Source organism: Wolffia australiana, chromosome 1 (assembly GCF_029677425.1).
Source record: "Wolffia australiana isolate 7733 chromosome 1, ASM2967742v1".
Classification (NCBI taxonomy): domain Eukaryota; kingdom Viridiplantae; phylum Streptophyta; class Magnoliopsida; order Alismatales; family Araceae; genus Wolffia; species Wolffia australiana.
The window spans coordinates 24104057-24122958 of record NC_135835.1 but is presented as its reverse complement, the minus strand read 5'-3'; the positions used below and the strand labels follow the sequence as shown (position 1 = coordinate 24122958).

The 18902-nt window shown below is 41.8% G+C and overlaps 1 protein-coding gene across 1 annotated transcript; it reads right to left on the bottom strand.

Annotated features, from left to right (window-relative positions):
- Nucleotides 1–5543: 5543 nt before the first annotated feature.
- On the bottom strand, nucleotides 5544–8508 carry LOC144716800 (triacylglycerol lipase SDP1-like). The gene is made up of 4 exons (XM_078592045.1): nucleotides 8265–8508; nucleotides 7108–7962; nucleotides 6337–6480; nucleotides 5544–6243 (listed from the first exon to the last, which is right to left on the bottom strand). The coding sequence occupies exons 1-4, from the start codon at nucleotides 8502–8504 to the stop codon at nucleotides 5620–5622; spliced, it is 1863 nt and encodes a 620-aa protein (XP_078448171.1). The 5' UTR covers nucleotides 8505–8508; the 3' UTR covers nucleotides 5544–5619.
- Between the last annotated feature and the right edge of the window lie 10394 nt (nucleotides 8509–18902).

Genomic DNA, 18902 nt, shown 5'->3' with positions numbered 1-18902 from the left:
TAAAAGAGATGACTTGTACTCTATATATTGAGAGGTTTTTCAATCATACTAAAAGCTTTTTAAGTCTAATGGAAAAACTATTCAGCCATAATCCTTGATTAAAGGGCATGTACATTACAATATAGCTAGATGGCATGGTGGAAGATATTTTAGTGATTGTTCAGCACTACTCCATGATCATGTAGCATGAGGTGGATATTCTTGAATCTTGACATTCAACAAAGTCAGGGTTAGAATATGCAGTTATCTCCATATTATTTGATTTCTTGTAAGTAACATGCAGTTATTTGTTCTTTCAAAATAGCACATGATAATTTTTGTTGCTATCTAGTGACCCATTCTTGGACTGCTCATGCATATGCCCTTCATCTCAACTATATATGGATGCTATCTAGGCACAATATATGGATGCATACAAAATTGGGCATACATTTTACTTCCAATTGCTGATGCATAAGGAATTTTCTGCAGTTCTTTAGCCTAAAACTCATTTTTTGGGCATTGACTGAGACAAATCTTATCTTCTTTACTAACCGGGATATTTCCTGCTTTAAGAATTTTCTCGATGCTGGCCTTTTGTCACAACTGAATGATATTATGATTGTGATCATGATGTATCTGTACACATTGATCAGAGGAGGCTTCATTAAGATCCTTAATCTGAAAATTCCTTGATAAGAAATATTTGGTTTCACACATCTGCCCTATATCATTGCACAAAAGCAAAATGTCATCTAGATAGAAAACCATGAATACATATTTAATCACACTAAACTAGAGGTATGCACATTCATCAACTTTATTCGGCTCAGAGCCATATGAGATGATGATCTGGTAAAACTGTTGATTCCATAGACGGGAAGCTTGTTTGAGCCCAGACATCAGTTTCTTTAATTTTAAAACCATTTTCCTGGAGATTCTTGATACAAAGTTTTGTTATTGCGTCATATACATTGTTTCCTCAATCTTTCCATTAAGAAAAACAGTGTATACATCCAATTGATGGAGCTCAAAATCAACTGAATTATGATTTGTCCTAGTGACCATCAACCCATTTGAAGTTGTAGGCCACTACTATTAGTATGTATTAATTTCCCTCAGAAGATGAAAATGTCCCTATTAAATCTATTCCCCACAAGTGAAGTATCTATACTTCAATGATGGGTTAGAAGGGCAACTTATCTTATGTTGAGATGTTAAATGTGGATTAGCATTGAGACATTCCTTGAAAAACGTTTTTGCAACACTGAATATATCATGCCAGTAGAAGCCGCTTTGAAACTATCTCCTGTGTTTCTTGAAGCACAATGTTTGATACATAAGAAAGAGTGACACATTGCAAAAATATTGTCTTATTCTTCTGTAGAGACACACCATCGATAGTTTGATCTTACCATAAATAGAATTATTGATGTTCTTCCATAAAGTAGTTCATAATTTCATGGAATAACTTATTATTTTGGTGCTTGTTCCAGCATTTAGTGGTCAATCCCATACATAAGAAGTTCAGGATATGGATGACCATGGCCCCTTATTTGTGATGACATAGAACTGTTCATCAAGCTATATGTCACTAATCTCACCAAAGTTGGTAACTTGAAGTTGAGAAAGATGATAATACACAGAATACTCTCTGCCCTTTTTGTCCTTAATTTCTAGGTTAATTTTTTTAAGGAGTAGTGCCCATCGAATGAGTTGTAGTCTAGCCTCTTTCTTGGTGATGAGGTTCTTGAGGCTTCATCATCAGTGTAGATGCAATTTTACTCCCCAACACATAAAGCCTAAACAGTAATAGAGGAAATAAAATGACCAACAATTTCTTTGTACTCATATAATGGACTTGAGTTTTAGTCTGTGTCTGGCCCGCGTAGCAAATAGCTATTGGCTTGATGTTGGTATGTTCTCCTAAAACTGTACTCATGACATATTTTGAGGTATCACACATAATCTTGAAAGATAAGTACCGATTAGGATTTTGAAGAACAAGTGCAGCCACTAAACATTGCTTCAAGATTTCAAAGGCCATCTTTGAACTCTTATCCACGTTGAATTTGTTTTTTGAAAAGGAGGATAGTCAACAGTTTTGATAATTCCTTAAACTATTGAATAAATTGAAAACAAAAGACAACATTCCAAGTGAAAATTTTTGAATCACATATTAAATTTGGTAGAGAGGGGTTTTGTATCACTTCATTTTTTGACTTGCCTGCTTCTAATCCTTTGCATGAAGGAAGATACTCAAGCCTTATTGTTGTCTGGACCATGATATGAGGCTTCTCCCAACTCAATACTAATTGCTTCTTCACACAATTTCTAAGGATTGTTGTTAGCTTCCCAAGGCACTTATCAAAGCTCAATCCAATAACAGAAAAATATTACATGAAGACCTCAAGATGTTTGGGGGTTAAGGGTATTTCATCAATTTATTGATGTTGACCTTCATTTTTTTAATCTCTACCTCATATACAACTTTTCCATTTCTGAATCAGTGATAGTTTTTGCCGTAAATAAAAATGGTCTCCCGAATAAGATAAGAGCATTCGTAAGATCATTCATGGTTTTCATATCCATCACTATAAGCTCTACTAGAAAGTATGAACTCCAACCTTCACAATCATATCCTCCATGATGTTGTGAGGTTGCCTAAGTGGTTAATATGGTAAGCTCAACTCTATAAGTAAAGGCTGCAATTCCCCACTAGAAATGTGCCATAGAACCCCTTGGAGAGAATATTCACACTCGCTCCTACGTCTAGTAGAGACCTGGTAATGGTCTTGCTCCCTATCTGATCATTTGTGCTCCAAACTTCGTCCCTTCAGGGATAGCATGTTTAAGGTAATTGAGTTGATTGTCTCACTCAAGAGTTTGTGCCATACACACAATATTTTCAATTACTATTGGGTCATATGCACAAGATTTTATGTAACGGGCTAAATGAAACTTGGCCTGCAATTTAGCTTACTAACTCATGTCGCAACTATGTTCTCTTTCTCATGTGCTTCCCTTGATGACCAGAAACCATGAGAAATCATTGAACTTTTTTTGGTCGACAGGAAGACAATAATGGCAATGTAGTCGGTCAACCAGACCTAATATGTTTCTAAACCTCAAGCTTCATGAATAATCATTCTGTGTTCATGGATTGTGTCTCTAGATTTAAGTAATCAGCGATGCTATTTTGACAAATGTAGGTTCAACTCATTAGTGATACTATTTTGACATCTCTAGGTTCAAGCCAATAGCCAAATGTCTTAACATAACTAGGTTATTACTAGAATCAGTATTTGTAAAGGGAAATGTGTTAAGATAAATTCACAACTATGCTTTAAACTTTTGGACCGTTGACTGGTTGGACCGGACCAAACTAGGACTGTGGGTCCATCATTTTATGATGGAGCTGCTGGTCGGGCTGGATCCAGTCTGATGGTCAATCCGGACCGGGACTAGATAACCCCCTCCTTTCTCCCTGCCTCCAGCTCTCTCCGTTTCTCTCCCGTGCTCTCTCTTATGCTCTCTCTCGCTCCCTTTGGCTCGCTCTCTCGTGCTCTCTTTCGGGCCCTCTTATTCTCTCTCATTCTCTCTCTCTTACTTGTTTCACTCTCTCGCACACTCTCTCTCTCACTTTCTCCCTTTCTTGCACTTTCTCCCTTTCTTGCACATTCTCTCTCTCTCTCTCTCCCTCTCTCTCTCTCTCCCTCTCTCTCTCTCTCTCTCTCTCTCTCCCTCTCTCTCTCTCTCCCTCTCTCTCTCTCTCTCTCTCTCTCTCTCTCTCTCTCTCTCTCTCTCTCTCTCTCTCTCTCTCTCTCTCTCTCTCTCTCTCTCTCTCTCTCTCTCTCTCTCTCTCTCTCTCTCTCTCTCTCTCTCTCTCTCTCTCTCTCTCTCTCTCTCTCTCTCTCTCTCTCTCTCTCTCTCTCTCTCTCTCTCTCTCTCTCTCTCTCTCGCTCTCTCTCTCTCTCTCTCTCTCTCTCTCTCTCTCTCTCTCTCTCTCTCTCTCTCTCTCTCTCTCTCTCTCTCCCTCCCTCTCTCTCTCTCTCTCTCTCTCTCTCTCTCTCTCTCTCTCTCTCTCGCAGTCACTCTTTCTCACACGCTCTGTTTTTCTTTCTCTCCCTCTCTCCGAGTCCCTCTTTCTTGCTCTTGATCTTAAGAATATTTCGTTTATCCTAGTTTCTTTATAATTTGTCAACTCTGTTAAGTTTGCTTCATTGTTTTTCAAGGTATGTTAGATTTACCTCCATCTTTCTCTATCTCTATAATTTTACACTCCAGTCTGTCAAGATTTCTCCATTTCTTTTATTCTTCTCTTTTTTATTGTATTCTTCTTTTTATCATTCATTCTTCTTTTTATTTTCCATTTCTCCTCTTTTTTTATTCATGTTGTGTTGTTCTTTCCATCTTCTTTTCTTGTTATTTGTTTATTCTTCTTCTTCTCCTTTTCTATTCTTCTTTTACCATCATTCTTCGTTACCTTTTTCCTCCTACTTTTTTCCTTCTTCCCCTTTCTCCTGGTTGTCTTATTTCTCATTATGTTTCGTTTCCATCTCATCCTATTCATCTTCCTATATTCTTGTTTTATTGTTATATTAATTTTCTTTCAATCATCTTTTCTTTTTCTATTTTGATTTTAGTCTTATTTTCATTTGTCAAGATGGGCTTTATTGGTGAATTTGAAATAAAATTTCCCTTTGATGAGAAATACATTCCAATCTCTTTTATTTTTACTTTTGATCTTAACTTTGACTGGTCAATATGACTGAACTGGGACTGGCCCCGGGATCCTTAGGTAAGGTTTAGGTCCTTTTTAAAAGTACAGACCAGATAACTAAAAATACTAAGCCACGCCATACGCTCAAGAGTCGGTTGAGGGGAATAACTAAAACTGTTAATGGGCCATTCGCACAAGATTTTGCTCATCGGACGTGAGATTTGACTAATTGACTAACGTCATAACTATGTTCTCTTTTTCCGGTGGTGCATCCCACATTTTTTATGACTTTCAAATGTAGTCTTCTGATGACTGGAAACCATGAGAAACTTTGATCTTTCTCTGGTCTACAAGTAGTCAAATTAAGGAGATCCAGCTGGTCAACCAAAGTGGGTCTATTTCTAAAGCTCAAGCTCCACGAATGATCATTTTATGTTCGTCGACTGAATCTCCAGGTTAAAGTCATTAGCGATATTTTCTTGACCTCTTGTCGCGCCGAACAATTCATGAAGCACCACAAACCACAAGATTACCGCTCTTTAAAGATACACCCTTCCCCATTTTATCATTTTTTTCTCTTTTTCTCCTGTAGAGATTTCTAGACGTCTTTTTTTCAGACTTATTTTACGTAAAATTAAATTCGACGATCGCAAGCTGGTCTGATCACGCTCATGCGAAGGAAACCTGTCTGTTTTGGTTAAGTCAGAGAATTTAGCAAGCCTTTCCGGAGGCATTTTTTTTTTTTTAAATAAAGAACGAGACATTTTGCCCAAAGAAACGAACAATGAAGTGTTTGAATATCTATTGAAATTCCAATGATGTGAATGATTTTGAACAATATGAACAGAGAGCAAGTCAGAGAGGTTTCTCCTAGCTAGTCGGGGAATATATAAAGAATGACTGATTAGAAAATGAATTTAATCATACGTCTTGGTCTTGGGTACATCTTCCCTATCAATGGGGACAGCTTCGTCTTCATCGCCGCACTCAGAGCTTGAGCTTCCCATGCCGGTCTCCGGATACAGAACACGGCATTCATCGAAGTTTCCAGGTTTCGGTGTCAAGACGTAGTCTTCTTTCTTCACCACGCTAAGGACGAAGCCGTTCTCGATCTTCTCAGGCTGCAGAAGGTCGCCTTCAGCGAGCAAGAGGGAATTCGGCTTGAAACTAGCCATCTTGTCCTTGATTAAGCTCGGAGTGGCTTTCACAGAGGCTATGTCCAGCTCCTGAACAAACTTTGCGAGTCTTCTCGGCGTTGTGTTCCTGTCTTGTGGTGTTTTCCACAAAGCGGTCTGCCCGTCTGCCTTCGGACTGGGGAGAGAATCGGCGAGAATGTCCTCCTCGAAGAAGGTGGGAATCTTCTTCATTGGGAGAGAAGGACGACGTTGAGCGTTATCTAGACGGACGAAGCACTCGTCCAGAGCGAACTCGATAGCGCAGGTTGCCCTAATGGCGGAGAGCTTTTCCCATGTCCTTCTGCTGCCCTGGTTCAACGCCATCTTCAATTCCATGTATGACGGATTAACAATAATCTTTGAATACTGCACGCAATGCCAAGCAGAGATGTTAGAACTAAAGCGCGGCAGAGGAGAGGAAGAGCAAGAGAGAGGAAAATAGGGTTAGGAATTGGCAACCTGCGCGAGGGTGGCTGGCATGACGATGGTGATGTCCCCCTCCCAATCTTGAGTAAACAGCTTCGTCAACCCTCGTAGAGGGAAACCCAGCTCAAGCAGCTGGCTGAACCTGTGCTTCACTTCCATCTCGAACACGTTTGCCAACTGCCACCAATTCAGTCAAGAAGCTTCAGTTACTTTGAAAAGATATAATAGGTTACTAGATACGGTCATAACCACACAAACAAACTAGTAATAAGGAAATAATGAAGCAGACAACCATCAGACACTGATTCGAATAAGATGAGATAGTTGGTATAAAAATAGTCGTGCAAAACATTGACATTGGAGCGAATAATATCAGTTGCTAGATAAAAGTAAACGGGCAAAGAAACATAAGACTTTGGTACGAAAAAGATAGGTTATTAGATGCAACTAATCACGCAGAGAAACATCAATTTTTAAAGGGAATAAAGGAAGTAGAATCACCCCAACAATCATCAGCACAAACAAACATCAGACACTGTTTCTAAAAGAAATTGCGCAAAGAAACATCAGATTTTATTAAGAATAAGATAGTAACCGCGCGAATATGAAAATTAATGAGATAGGCTGGTAGATATGACACAGTAGCTAATAAAGACAATCACGCAAATAACCTCACACTCGTCATAAATGAATATAATCGCGCAAACAAAAATCAAGAAACTGCAAACGAATAAGATTGACTACTCGATATAAAAACAATAATTAGTAGAAATGAGATAGGCTGTTAATATTTCATTAACATACCTTGCCGGGGAAATCTCCAGCGTAGCCGCGCACGATCTCCTTAACGCGCAACCAAGGCGCGATGTGGGGGTTGGTCTGGCTGACGATGAAATGGTTGACATTAAAGAGCTCCTTGAGCTGTATCATAGGGAGATCGCTCTCCAAACTTCCGTCCCGCCACCTTCGCGGCGGCGCGGACGAAGTTTTAAAGAGGGGTGCCTGATAGGGGACGACGTTACCCTCTCTGTCCTTGGACATGAGCTGCTGCGCCTCAAACAGCCCGGGGAAAGCGCAGGAAGCGGTGACTGCGCTCCAAATGAGCACGTTGGGCGCGGTGAGGTGATTGAGACAGCGGGCCGGTTCGTTGTTTCTCGCTGAACAAACGGTGATCGCGAGAACACGGCCAGTTCGATCGAAAGCTTCTTGAAATGTCATACACTGCGTCATCTCCATCATCAATCGCTGCAGATGGCGGATGTCATGAATCGCGCCGCGCGTCATGACGCGGCGAAAGACAGCCATCGCGCCGCCCAATCGGTCGAAGAACTTTACTGTAGGAAGCGAGTTGTCGAAGAAGCTCGCGATCTCGGCGCGGGACTTGGTGGCGATGACGGCGGAGATGATGGAGCCAGCGCTGGAACCGGCTAACACCCGCGGGAGCAACTTGTGGTCTACGAGAACCTTCACCACGCCCAGATGGAACGCCGCCAGCGTGGAACCTCCGCTTAGAACAAGCGCGGTTCTGCCGAAGGCGTGCCTCGTCTCTTGCACCAAGTCTAGCCGCTCTTCCACCGTAAACTCCTCGCAGTTGGACTTGGAGATCATCTTAAGCAACCCGGAAACCTCCGTGATGTACTCGTCCACCAACTTCGGCACCTGAAATCGCAATCATACTGTCCCTCTTACTTCTTTATCTCGATTGCATAAAATGTATGAGATCAAACCTTTGTATTTGAGTTAATACGACTTAAAAGAGATATCCATTGTGTGTCCCAACTCCCAAGCAATAGGAAGGCTCAAGCCCCTCGAGTCCAATTCTCGTTTAAATATCTTAATCCGATAGTTACTTCTGTTGAATCACTTCTACTGAGATTCAATGATAGATGACTGCGGCCCGCATAGGAAATTAATCCTGAACGTCAAAGAGAAAGCAAAACTAAAAAAAACTTCTGGGTTACCTGGAGACGGCCGTCGAGGAGCTTAGGATTACACATGTTGCCGAGGTTGCGGAACAGGTCGGACCTCAAGAAGAAGGCCATGTCTTTAAGGGAGGAGTTCCGTCGTCGGTGGCGGAGCTCAATAAGTTTGCTTCTGATAAGCTCCTCATCGTAGAGAGCGCCATCGCCGGACCTTGGCGCCTCCTTTTCGAGCATAGCCGCGGCGCGACCCCAGTCTTCGTAAGTTAGCGCGCACCGCATCGTGTTAAGCCAGGGCCCACGCCGGCGCGAAGTTTGCACCAGGCTGCGGATGGCGTGGCGGCGGCGAAGCGTTAGAAACGCCATTGCCGCAAGAATCAGAGCTCCAGGGGTGCCCTTTGGTCTCTTGGTTTGCGCCGCTGCGATTATTGCTCTACTAAGGCCGTGAAGGCGTCGCCGAAGTAGTGCCAAAGAGCCGCACAAGAGTAACTGCAACGCCACCGTGCGGCTTACGAGGCCAGCTGACCCAGCCATGGCGAACACAGTTGAATAACAGAGAACGGCAGCGATTATATAGGCTTTTTAGAGAAGAGTTTGCGAAGAGTGGCGTGAAAACAAAACTAACCGGTGATTTCTGAAAGAGAGAAAGTTACGGGTTGGAAAAATCAACGTTTACATGCCTCCCATTTGGACTGCCCTGGTTTTTTGCGATAGGATTTCTGAATCCGGGGTTGGATTATGGAGGAACACACGCAGCTGTTTTGACGGAATGGGGGGGGGTGGTGTGGTTTCTCGGGCGCGTAACTATTTTGATTTTTTCTGTTGATGTCAAAATTGAGAGCATGATTGTCAACAGTATACAAATTTGAGTCGGGTACGTGTGGTTTCTTGGGCGATTAAATATTGTTGATGTCCAGTGACGGAAGGCATACGATTCGGGCTGGTAAACATTTGTGGCCGTACGAGGTCTCCGCTGGCTTCTTCACGGATGATCAACAGAAAACAGCGACAACCCACAGCAAACAGTCATAATAATTGACATTGACGCTTTCTGCTAATGTGTTGGCGTTGTGAGGGAGGAAATATTTTGTGTAGTTAATGTTGCACCATCTATTGGCGCCGTGTTCCGCAGCTTCTGTATACCGTCTGAGTCCAAGATTGGGGCGGATAAGGCCAGCCTCGGGACCGGTCACTACGCAGCTAACGGTCGCCGATAATGTTCGCCAGTTTGCACCCGTCGCCTGTAAACGTCGACTAGCGACGTGGGTGGGTCGTGCCTGAGGTGCGGAGAGTCGTCTTTCTCAAAAACGACAACCAGAAATGAAGAAATTTCCTGAAGGCCCCCCCGCTGAATCTTTGTCACCCACAGATTAAATAAGTTACATTACAAGAATAATGCCAAAGCGCGACGGCAAAGAATTGGTGTCGTTTTCCATTACTAGAAGACCAAGTCAGTACGTAGCTAGCCTACAATCATACATGCCGCGAACCTTGACAATCATTGTGCTTGGAAGTTTTAGTGCCCTTTTGTACCGACTTTTTCGCTTGAATCTTGAAGTTCTAAAAAGATAAATTCTTGCTCGATCAGAACGTTTACATAGTTCGGGGACTCAATATTCGATTGACTGATGTTCCTTTTCCTTTTTTGAATTTATCTTTTTAGGAGGCTCCGTAGATCTTACCTCTTTGGTCCTTGTGAATCGCATTCCTTGGCAATTCTGATTTCAGAAACCTCACTGGTCCAACATTCCTAGATCCCTTCAGTTCCTTCCAGTCACGTGAGTTCAAAACTGCAAGGCGTTGGCTTTGAAGGTATTATCGATCGACCAAGAGAGGGCAGCCAAGAAATCTGATACATTTCATTTCTGAATGAAATAAGCCAACAGACAGATGCATGTCACTCCTGTCTCCGATCACAAAGTTTAGCTGTTTTGTCTTCACGATGAAGCGGGAAAGATCTAAATCTCCAAGATCTCTTGGAAAGCGCTTAGGCTTTCATGTCGTTACTACGGGCCAGCCACCAAACGTGGACCTCTGATCGCGTAATTCTCGGCAGTTCGAGCCACAATGCTCATTGAATATGTAAAACAACAATTAGATATATTTTAAAAAGCCAAGGTGGCCTAATATTGTGTTTTACCATTGTTGACACAGCTCATGATCTACGATGAATGAAAAATGTGTGAATGAAAATCATGCAAAACAAATATCGCCCAAATTTTATGAAATATGTTCAAACGGGTCCATCATGGACGGATTAATTTCATTTCTTTATGCACTGCTCAGAATTCGGCACAGCTTCCATGATTCTCGGAGATCATGTAAATAGTTCCTTTTTCCATTTTGGAATAAGCGTTATCTGTAGTAGCTGTGCTTTTGTCCAAAGATTTCTACATTCCATGTTTTAGATTGGAAAGGCACATCAGTAAGTTTTTTCCCAGGAAATATGATAGTGGTCTTTGAATAATTTCATTTGAAACAAAATGAATATCACTCAATGAAATGACAAATCAATTTTACATACGACCCAATATCATTCATGTATGAATCAACTCTCATTGTTTCAAGTATTTACTCAGTATCAATGCTCAGCTGAAATGTTGTTTAAATAATTTGTGAAACTATAATAATACCGAAATATGATGCATAAATATATTTTCACTAAAAATTAGATGGAAGCTTTTAGAGATCTATGTTGGAGCAGCGGCTTGGAAATGTTTGAAAGATTTTGACAATCATATAAGTGAGAATGAATGAGAAGCTTCGGGCGTATAGTTTGGTAAAATTTTTAAGATTATTACAATGCTCTCAGCATCAAATGTTTTCATGTTTGGAAGCACTTGGATTTAGGTTTATGGCAGTGAACAGTAGTTATATTTGCTTTAATATTAAACTTCCTTTCGTAGTATCTTCAGTTAATAGAAGGTATCTTTTGGATTTTATCGCTTTGATGTCTACAAATATTTCTGTTAAGAGTAAAATTTATGTGAACCAAGCCAGTCTTTGAAATTTTACGATTTAACACATTATTAAAAGACCCCATACTTAGTTGAACATTATTTTACCATATAAAACTTGGAATCGTGGTATATGCAAAACTACCCATGTCTCTATCTTGGGGCGTATGACCCCAAAATATGTGGCATTTCCTCCATGTAGGCCTGAATGTTTATTGTGAGGACATGTGAGGGTATTTGGACTCATGAGAGAGGTGAGTTATGAAGGGTGGTGATGCCCTAACCTGATCTTTAAAGCCAACGCCCTTTTGGTGCTTGTGCTCGTCGCGGGCAATGGTGGTGGAACAGGACAGGCCACGGGTGTTGGGCACTCGGGGCTGCCAAGAGCACGCATGCCCGAGCTCCATGCGCCAACCATGTGCGCTGGATGCGCAGGCTGGGAGGCAGAGGTGCAGGCTTCATGCATGGGAAACACGTGAGTGCACGCACGTACTGTGGGGACAACGTGTGCAACGCCGCGCGCACTACATGTGCGGGAAGTGGGGCGGGGAACTTCCTGCCAGGAGACAAAGGAATTGGTGCACAGACAGCGCCGAGACAATTTTGGGGCACGTGGCACTCCTGTGAGTAGTGTTGGGCACGCAGCACTAAGTATGGGGCACCAAGCACGGCGGCCCCTATGCGGACCGCGCGCAATGGTATCGGTGTGTGTCAGTTCTAAGGCCCATAGGCGTGTGGCCCCCAACTCTGGGGCACGCATGTAGCGGTAGTGCCAGTATGTATGCGTACAGCTGCAGGCCTCAAGGTGTGGGCGAAACACTACTCAGATGTGCGGCACCTCGCCTCCTTATTTCAGTATCATCCAAGGTCTTCCCCCATATAATGACTACAACTACAATGTTATCTATTTGTATAGATAATGGAATGAGCCAATTCATGTACAGGGTTATGCCCCCACCCTTTCTCCTTAACCTCCAAGCATTATTAAGCTATCGATCAAGACTTCTGCTGCACAATCGAAGGATGCTCAGTGTTCTTGTCTAAGCACTGAGATCAGCACGTGTTCAATCCTGGAATTGTTCCTAGCTCAGGATATAGACAATGTTCAAAGGAAATATTGGAATCGATATGCTTAGATATCAGTATAAGCATTTATGTATGTCTTCTAATGCCTAACCATATAAAGGCGCCATTATTTCATTACTTTCAGAAATGAGTTTCCATATTCTGATGGGTATATGAAATGTAGATATCTGATTCATTATATAAATTCAAAGATTTTAACAATTATGAATAGAAACAAAGCATAAAATAATATTAATTTTTTTCATAAAAATATAGATACACATTGTTCTTTACGGACAATTGTATCCTAAATCTTATACCCCTTTATAGACAAACGGCTATCAGATTTGAGCCATGGAACCCCACTTTGATGGACATGGTCTAATCCATGATGAGATTCTCACTTTGTCCTGGTTTTTTGGGGGGAGACACACTTGATCCAGTTGGATATATACAAACTGTTTTATCTATAAAATCATTTATTTACCATCCCATATTAGTTATGTAGGTGTCTAACCTCTGTGAAGTGTCATGGACCAAAATAAATTAGAGAATATAATTAAGAATTGTAGAAAATATATATATTCTTAGAAGATGGGTATCGTATACAATAAGATAGAGCAAAACAGCATTGGAATAATTTCATATATGGGTAATTAAATGAAATTTATGCATAAAACATAACGAATATAATGGACACCTCAATTCAGCTATTATCCAGGTAAGACATCAAGGATGGTGATCGAAATAATTAGAAGAGGACTATATGTTATTTAGATTTTTCAATTTGGAAGAGGCATACGTAATCTGAAATTATGCCCATATATATATATATATATATATATATATACCAAATTTGGAAATTGGTAGACCTTACCAAGGGTATACTGTTCCTTCATAACATGACAATTACCTGGACTATACCATACAAATAACATGAATATCTGCATCTATATGATCATATTAAAATATAATCAACGTTTTATATATTATAATATATTTTAGTATGATTCCATGATTTTTAAAGATTTTCTGGTATTTTTACAGAGTGTTCTTACTTTGAATTAATGGGGAAATTACTTGTACTACTTTTCATTCATGTTTATTTGCACCAATGAATGTTGATAATCACTGTATTACCACATTATGAGGATATATTTAGCGCACGGGAACTTCAATAGACCGGTGGTTATTGGAGCACGTAACCGTCAGAGTCTCTTTATTTGCTTCCAACAAGAAGCGGACTTTAGGAAGGCTTGGAGTCGTACCACGTGGACAATTAGTGGTTCCACGATGCACACTTATCGATGGATAGCCGAGCAGACTAGGAGCTCACGGGAACATTGCCCCCACTCTGTACCGGTATGGATCGGTTTCCCAGGGCTCCGGCCACATCTCTTCACGCCCACTGCTCTAGAGTCCCTAGCGAGTGCTGTTGGAACATTTATTCGTCTTGACAAAGATTTACATCTGTTCAACCGCCCCGGATATGCGAGGGTATGTTTCGAGATAGACCTATTAGAGCCCATCCATCGCATGATCCTCATTCGCAATGGAGATGAGCTGATTCGACAGCCTATAGTGTACGAGAACCTTCCGTAGTTTTGTACGCATTGTATACTTAGGTCACACACTTCATATGTGTTGCCAAAGGGCATTGCCGACTACCTTGACCCCCTAAAAGGAGTACCTCCCACCTTTGCCTTATAATGACTACATCATAGAAGCAAAGTCTACTTCTCAAGGGTGTCGCCCCACCTAGAGACCTACTCTGAGTACACGCCCCGCCCCCCCACCGCATGGTGCGCCTACTACTACCCCTCTCCTACCTAGGGACTCTATGCTGGCCAAACCTATCTCGACTAAGCATACAGCTTCTAGGTCACAATGGGTGAAGAAGGGGGCTGACAAGCGCCCACAAACCCTACCCCCTCCCCCGGGTGTTCCCCCTATCAGCCTTCGCCCGGGCAAGGGTAAGGAGGTACAAGCACCCACTAGTACCTCTAATATCTTTGCCCTCGTATATCTAGAATACCCTGAGGGAGACTGCGTGGAGGTTGGGCAGAGTCGTTCAGTCTCCCCATCACTTCCGGCCATACACCCACCTGTCCCTCACCAGTCCCCCATTCCTTATCGTCCCCCCGTTCTACACCCTCTTGCCTCTCATCAGTCCATCAGCCTCCATCTTCATCATCCCCACCACCTCGCTCCCCTCCACCTCGCTCACCTCCACTACATCTTCCCATCCTTCCCATACAACTCCCCCCTAGTGCCCCACTCCCCTCCATCGGCTTCACCTCCATCCCCTCCCTCCTCCACTATCCCACCCCCCACTCTTGCACACTGCTCTCCTCGCTCTTCCCCCTTGGACCCGCTCCTCCCTATACCTCGCTCACAACCCATCCCCATCCCTAGCTTACCACCCCACCCTAGCCACACTCCTTTAAGAGAGGAGCAGGACTATGTCTCTCTCTTTGAGGATTCAGACGTGGATGCCTCTCCCCCTCTGGGACATCGTTCGGATGCCTCCCATATACGCCGCATATACAATACCCGATCGAGGGTGCGTCACGTGAGCCAGTAGTTTTATGATTTCAAGTCTTTTTTGGAATTGTAGAGGGATTGGTAACCCTCTAACCCAGTCACATCTCCTCACACTAATAAAAAAGCACAACTTAGGGATAGTTGGGCTTATAAAACCGATGACAACATCGGATCATTCCCACTCTATAGCGAGTAAACTCAGAATGGATCATCTTCATTGTCATTACTCGAATAAGCTCTAGCTTCTTTGGAAGTGAGATTATTCGTTGGTGCCATTGGCTGAAGGGACCCGGTATGTCACTTTTGACGTACCGTACTCCCCAAAGCCCTACTCGCTTGCTATCGTTTACGCCCCAAATAGATAACTAGAGCAGGAGGCCCTCCAAGAGGAAATCGCCTTACATGCCCATTTCCACTCCAGGCTTGTTGATCTCCCTTGGTTTATAGTTGGGGATTTCACTTGCATACCGGCAGTTAGAAAGTGGCAGGGGGGCCGCCCACCTCGGTCACAATCTATGCAAACGTTCAAAGACTTTATCCATCAGGCGTCACTAGTGGAGCCGCCTACCATAGGTGAACAGTTGACCTAGTGTAATGAACGTCAGGCGAATACGCGTATGTATGAATGGCTCGACTGTTGTTTTACCAATAGTACCGCACTGATGCATTGCATCATCACAATTGAGATCCTACCGCGATATTACTCAGACCACTCGCCGATCCTCCTTCTCCCAGACTCCAACAACCGAGTCCGCCGCCCTCCATTCCGATTCCAAGCCATGTGGTTAGAGCACACCGACTTCCATCGTTATGTACAAAGCCATTAGCATGGAACGATCTCTACATCACCTATGGAGAACTTCAGTTACAAACTGAGGAATCTCAAGTTCCACCTTAAATGGTGGAATCGAGATGTCTTTCGAGACATACACGCACCAGTCGAAGCACTCAAGCGGGAACTAGCTGCTATCGAGCAACAGTTGCAAGATGGTTGGACGGATGACGTGGGAGAGCGCCAGCTTCACCTTAAAGAGCAGCTTGAGGACGCTATGCGGCGCTAGGAGATTTTCTATCTCCAAAAGTCGTGTGTCCAATGGCTACGAGAAGCTGATAGAAACACACGTTTCTTTCACGCTTCGACCCGTCATAGAGCGCTTCCTAATTATACAACACTATTAGAGACGTATAGTTAGGACCCCACCCAACTAGCAGCTACAGGAGTGGAGTATTGTCACTCGCTCCTCTCCTCACAACCAACTATTGTGAGTGTGGACATCCTGGCCTCTATCCCTCACTTGGTGACTGACTAAGATAGTGCACTTCTCACAGCCCTTTCTATCCGAGCAGAGATTAAGGAGGTCATTTTTTCCTTGGGTAGGAACAAGGCCCCAAGACCAGATGGATTTTCCGTAGAATTCTACACTACATGCTGGGATATCGTAGGCACTGACTTGGTGCTTGCTTTCAAGGATCACTTTCTCGATATACTTCCCGAGAAGTTGGAAATTCATTTTCTGCGCCCATTCCAAAATGGACACTCCAATTTCCTTCCGAGACTTTCGCCCATTAGTATTTGTAATGTATGCTATAAAGTTGCATCCAAGATCATTACAAATCGACTAGGCACTTTCTCGATAGACTTATCTCGGCTGAATATTATGGTTTTGTTAGGGGTCGACAGATCCATGACAATATCATGCTAGTTCACGAGCTAGCCCAATCACTAGATGCTCATATTTGGGGCTCAAATGTCATCATCAAACTAGATATGGAGAAGTCCTTCGATCGAGTTGAGTGGAATTTTCTTACCCAAGTGTTACGTCGCTTTGGGTTCACCGATGCGTTCATCGATCTAGTTGATGCCTGCATTCGAGAGAATCATTTCTCTCTCTTGATGGATGGAAATTCCAGTGTCTTCTTTACGGCCACGAGAGGTCTATGGCAAGGTGATCCTATCTCACCCACCCTTTTTATATTGACGGAGGAGGTCTTCAGTCGATCGCTCACACATGCGATCGATCGTGGCCTAATCCAACCATATTTTATGAAAAGGGAATGCACGATCATCTCGCACTCACTCTTTGTGGATGATGCCATCTTTTTCCTTAATGGATCCAAAAAATCCATTAAGCAATTTATGAGCATCCTCATTGCGTACGAGTAAACCTCGGGCCAGCTCGTCAATGCCTCAAAGAGTAGCTTTATAGTTGGTCCTTCCATGACTACAAAGCGCTCTTAGATAATCCAAAACTCTAGCCATTACTCACGAGGATGCCTCCCTTTCGACTATCTTGGATGTCCTATCTTTCTCGGACGCGCTAGGCATCAATACTTTGATGCCCTTCTGGTCAAATTGAGAAAGAAACTTGAGGGATGGAAACTCCATTTTCTCTCTCCTGTAGGAGGCATCCAACTTATTTGACATGTCCTCATGAGTATCCCCCTGCATACCCTTGCTAAAATTTGACATGTCCTCATGAGTATCCCACTGGAAGAAATTCTCACAATGTTGGATGATAGAAAAATATATATTGGTACTTTCTAAAATTTTATTCATTTCTAGTCTTAAAGGGCACAAGAAAAACTTCTCCCGGGATGGCCATAAACTGTGTGCCATGGCAAACTATAATGTCAAGCAGCCCGACACTACACATTCATTATGGGTGGAGATGATATAGGGTGAAAAGTAATTATGGATTTAGAAAAAAATTGTGGAAGCCTTTAGATGGCCCTTAGAGCTAAATGGAGAATAAACAGCAACTGAAGAAATGAATAAATATAGATAAAAAACAAACAAAGAGAAATAAATTCTAAAATTGGCAGGGAAAATATTTGAATTTTTATGAAACTTTTAGGGACATGCTAGGATGTATATTTTATTTTTAAAAACTTGGAGTCAAATAGAAGTAAAATTTTGGGAGAGAAAAAAATAATGTATCATTTTTCAGAAATAGCATTTATAGATATATTTTGAAGCAATTGGAGCAGTCTAAACTTACGGTTGGAATATAGAACACTCAAACATAATTTCATAGACTTTACTTTAGATAGTGAGCATAACTGTAGTGAATTAACAATAAAATCACTTCCAAAATAAAGTAAATTTCTCCCCGTGTTGACATTTTTGAAATGATCAAGGACGTCTATATTAAATCAGGAAGAAACTTACAACATTCCAACTAAAAATCAATAAATACTAGCTCTAGAATTCAGATTTCCACCTACCTAAGCATTGTTGAGAAAACCCTTTGAAAGTTTTTCCCAACTCTTTAATACCTTACATTAAGTTTGGAGTCTTTATAGGTAGATAAGTAAATTAAATCTTTTCCCTCAAAATGTCATATTGATCAAGTATTGGTCTCTCAGCAAAATGACATTTGGGTTAATCCATCTTTCTTAACACTCAGTTCCTTTTATTTCAAGCACTAACGTAGTGTGATTAGGGTTTTACATATTCTTCAAATCTAAAATAGCTGAAAATTCTTGGTCTTATTTTTCCTACCGGCATTGTCAATTTTAATAGCATGTGTACACTTATGAGAAAAAACATATACTTTTTTTTCAAAAAATACATAAAAAAAGAATCATTAGGACTTATTTAAAAAAGGCATACCTTTTTTCCACTTGTATCGTCACACATGTACACTTATGAGGGGGGTATCATCTCTAATCATTTCAGTAATGCTTCCACGTCATCATGCCTTTTGTCTATGAATCTGAAATCAAAAAAGTCCATAAAATGCCAAAGAATTTTCAGAGTTCATGAAATCATACTAAAACTCATTTGAATTAAGGATAGGATGGCAACCGAATGTTGTGAATTTCATGAAGAAAGTCACATAAAATCCATGTGCTTCATATGTTAAGTTTCTTCGGATCAATTTTGTACAAGAAGTTCAGTATATATTCAGATTTCATGAATCATAGTATATATTCAGCAATTTTATCATAAAACCACAACTGAACAAGAGAGCAGGCAACATAATTCGCTTGGACTAAAACCAATTATTTTACTCCACAAAATGCAGTGATGCAAAAATACCTCTTAAGAGAATTGCTTTACTTCTGGATCTTCTGTATCATTTATTGGTGTTTCATTCGTGATACTTCATAT

What these genes read in the sequence shown, in the direction of transcription:
- LOC144716800 (XM_078592045.1), bottom strand. Translation starts at nt 8,504, where the DNA reads ATGCGGTGCGCGCTAACTTACGAAGACTGGGGTCGCGCCGCGGCTATG. An exon ending in CTGGAGATTTCCCCGGCAAG is followed by an intron (nt 6,481 to 7,107) that starts GTATGTTAATGA and finishes AATTGGTGGCAG; the next exon opens with TTGGCAAACGTGTTCGAGAT. An exon ending in TGCCAGCCACCCTCGCGCAG is followed by an intron (nt 6,244 to 6,336) that starts GTTGCCAATTCC and finishes CATTGCGTGCAG; the next exon opens with TATTCAAAGATTATTGTTAA.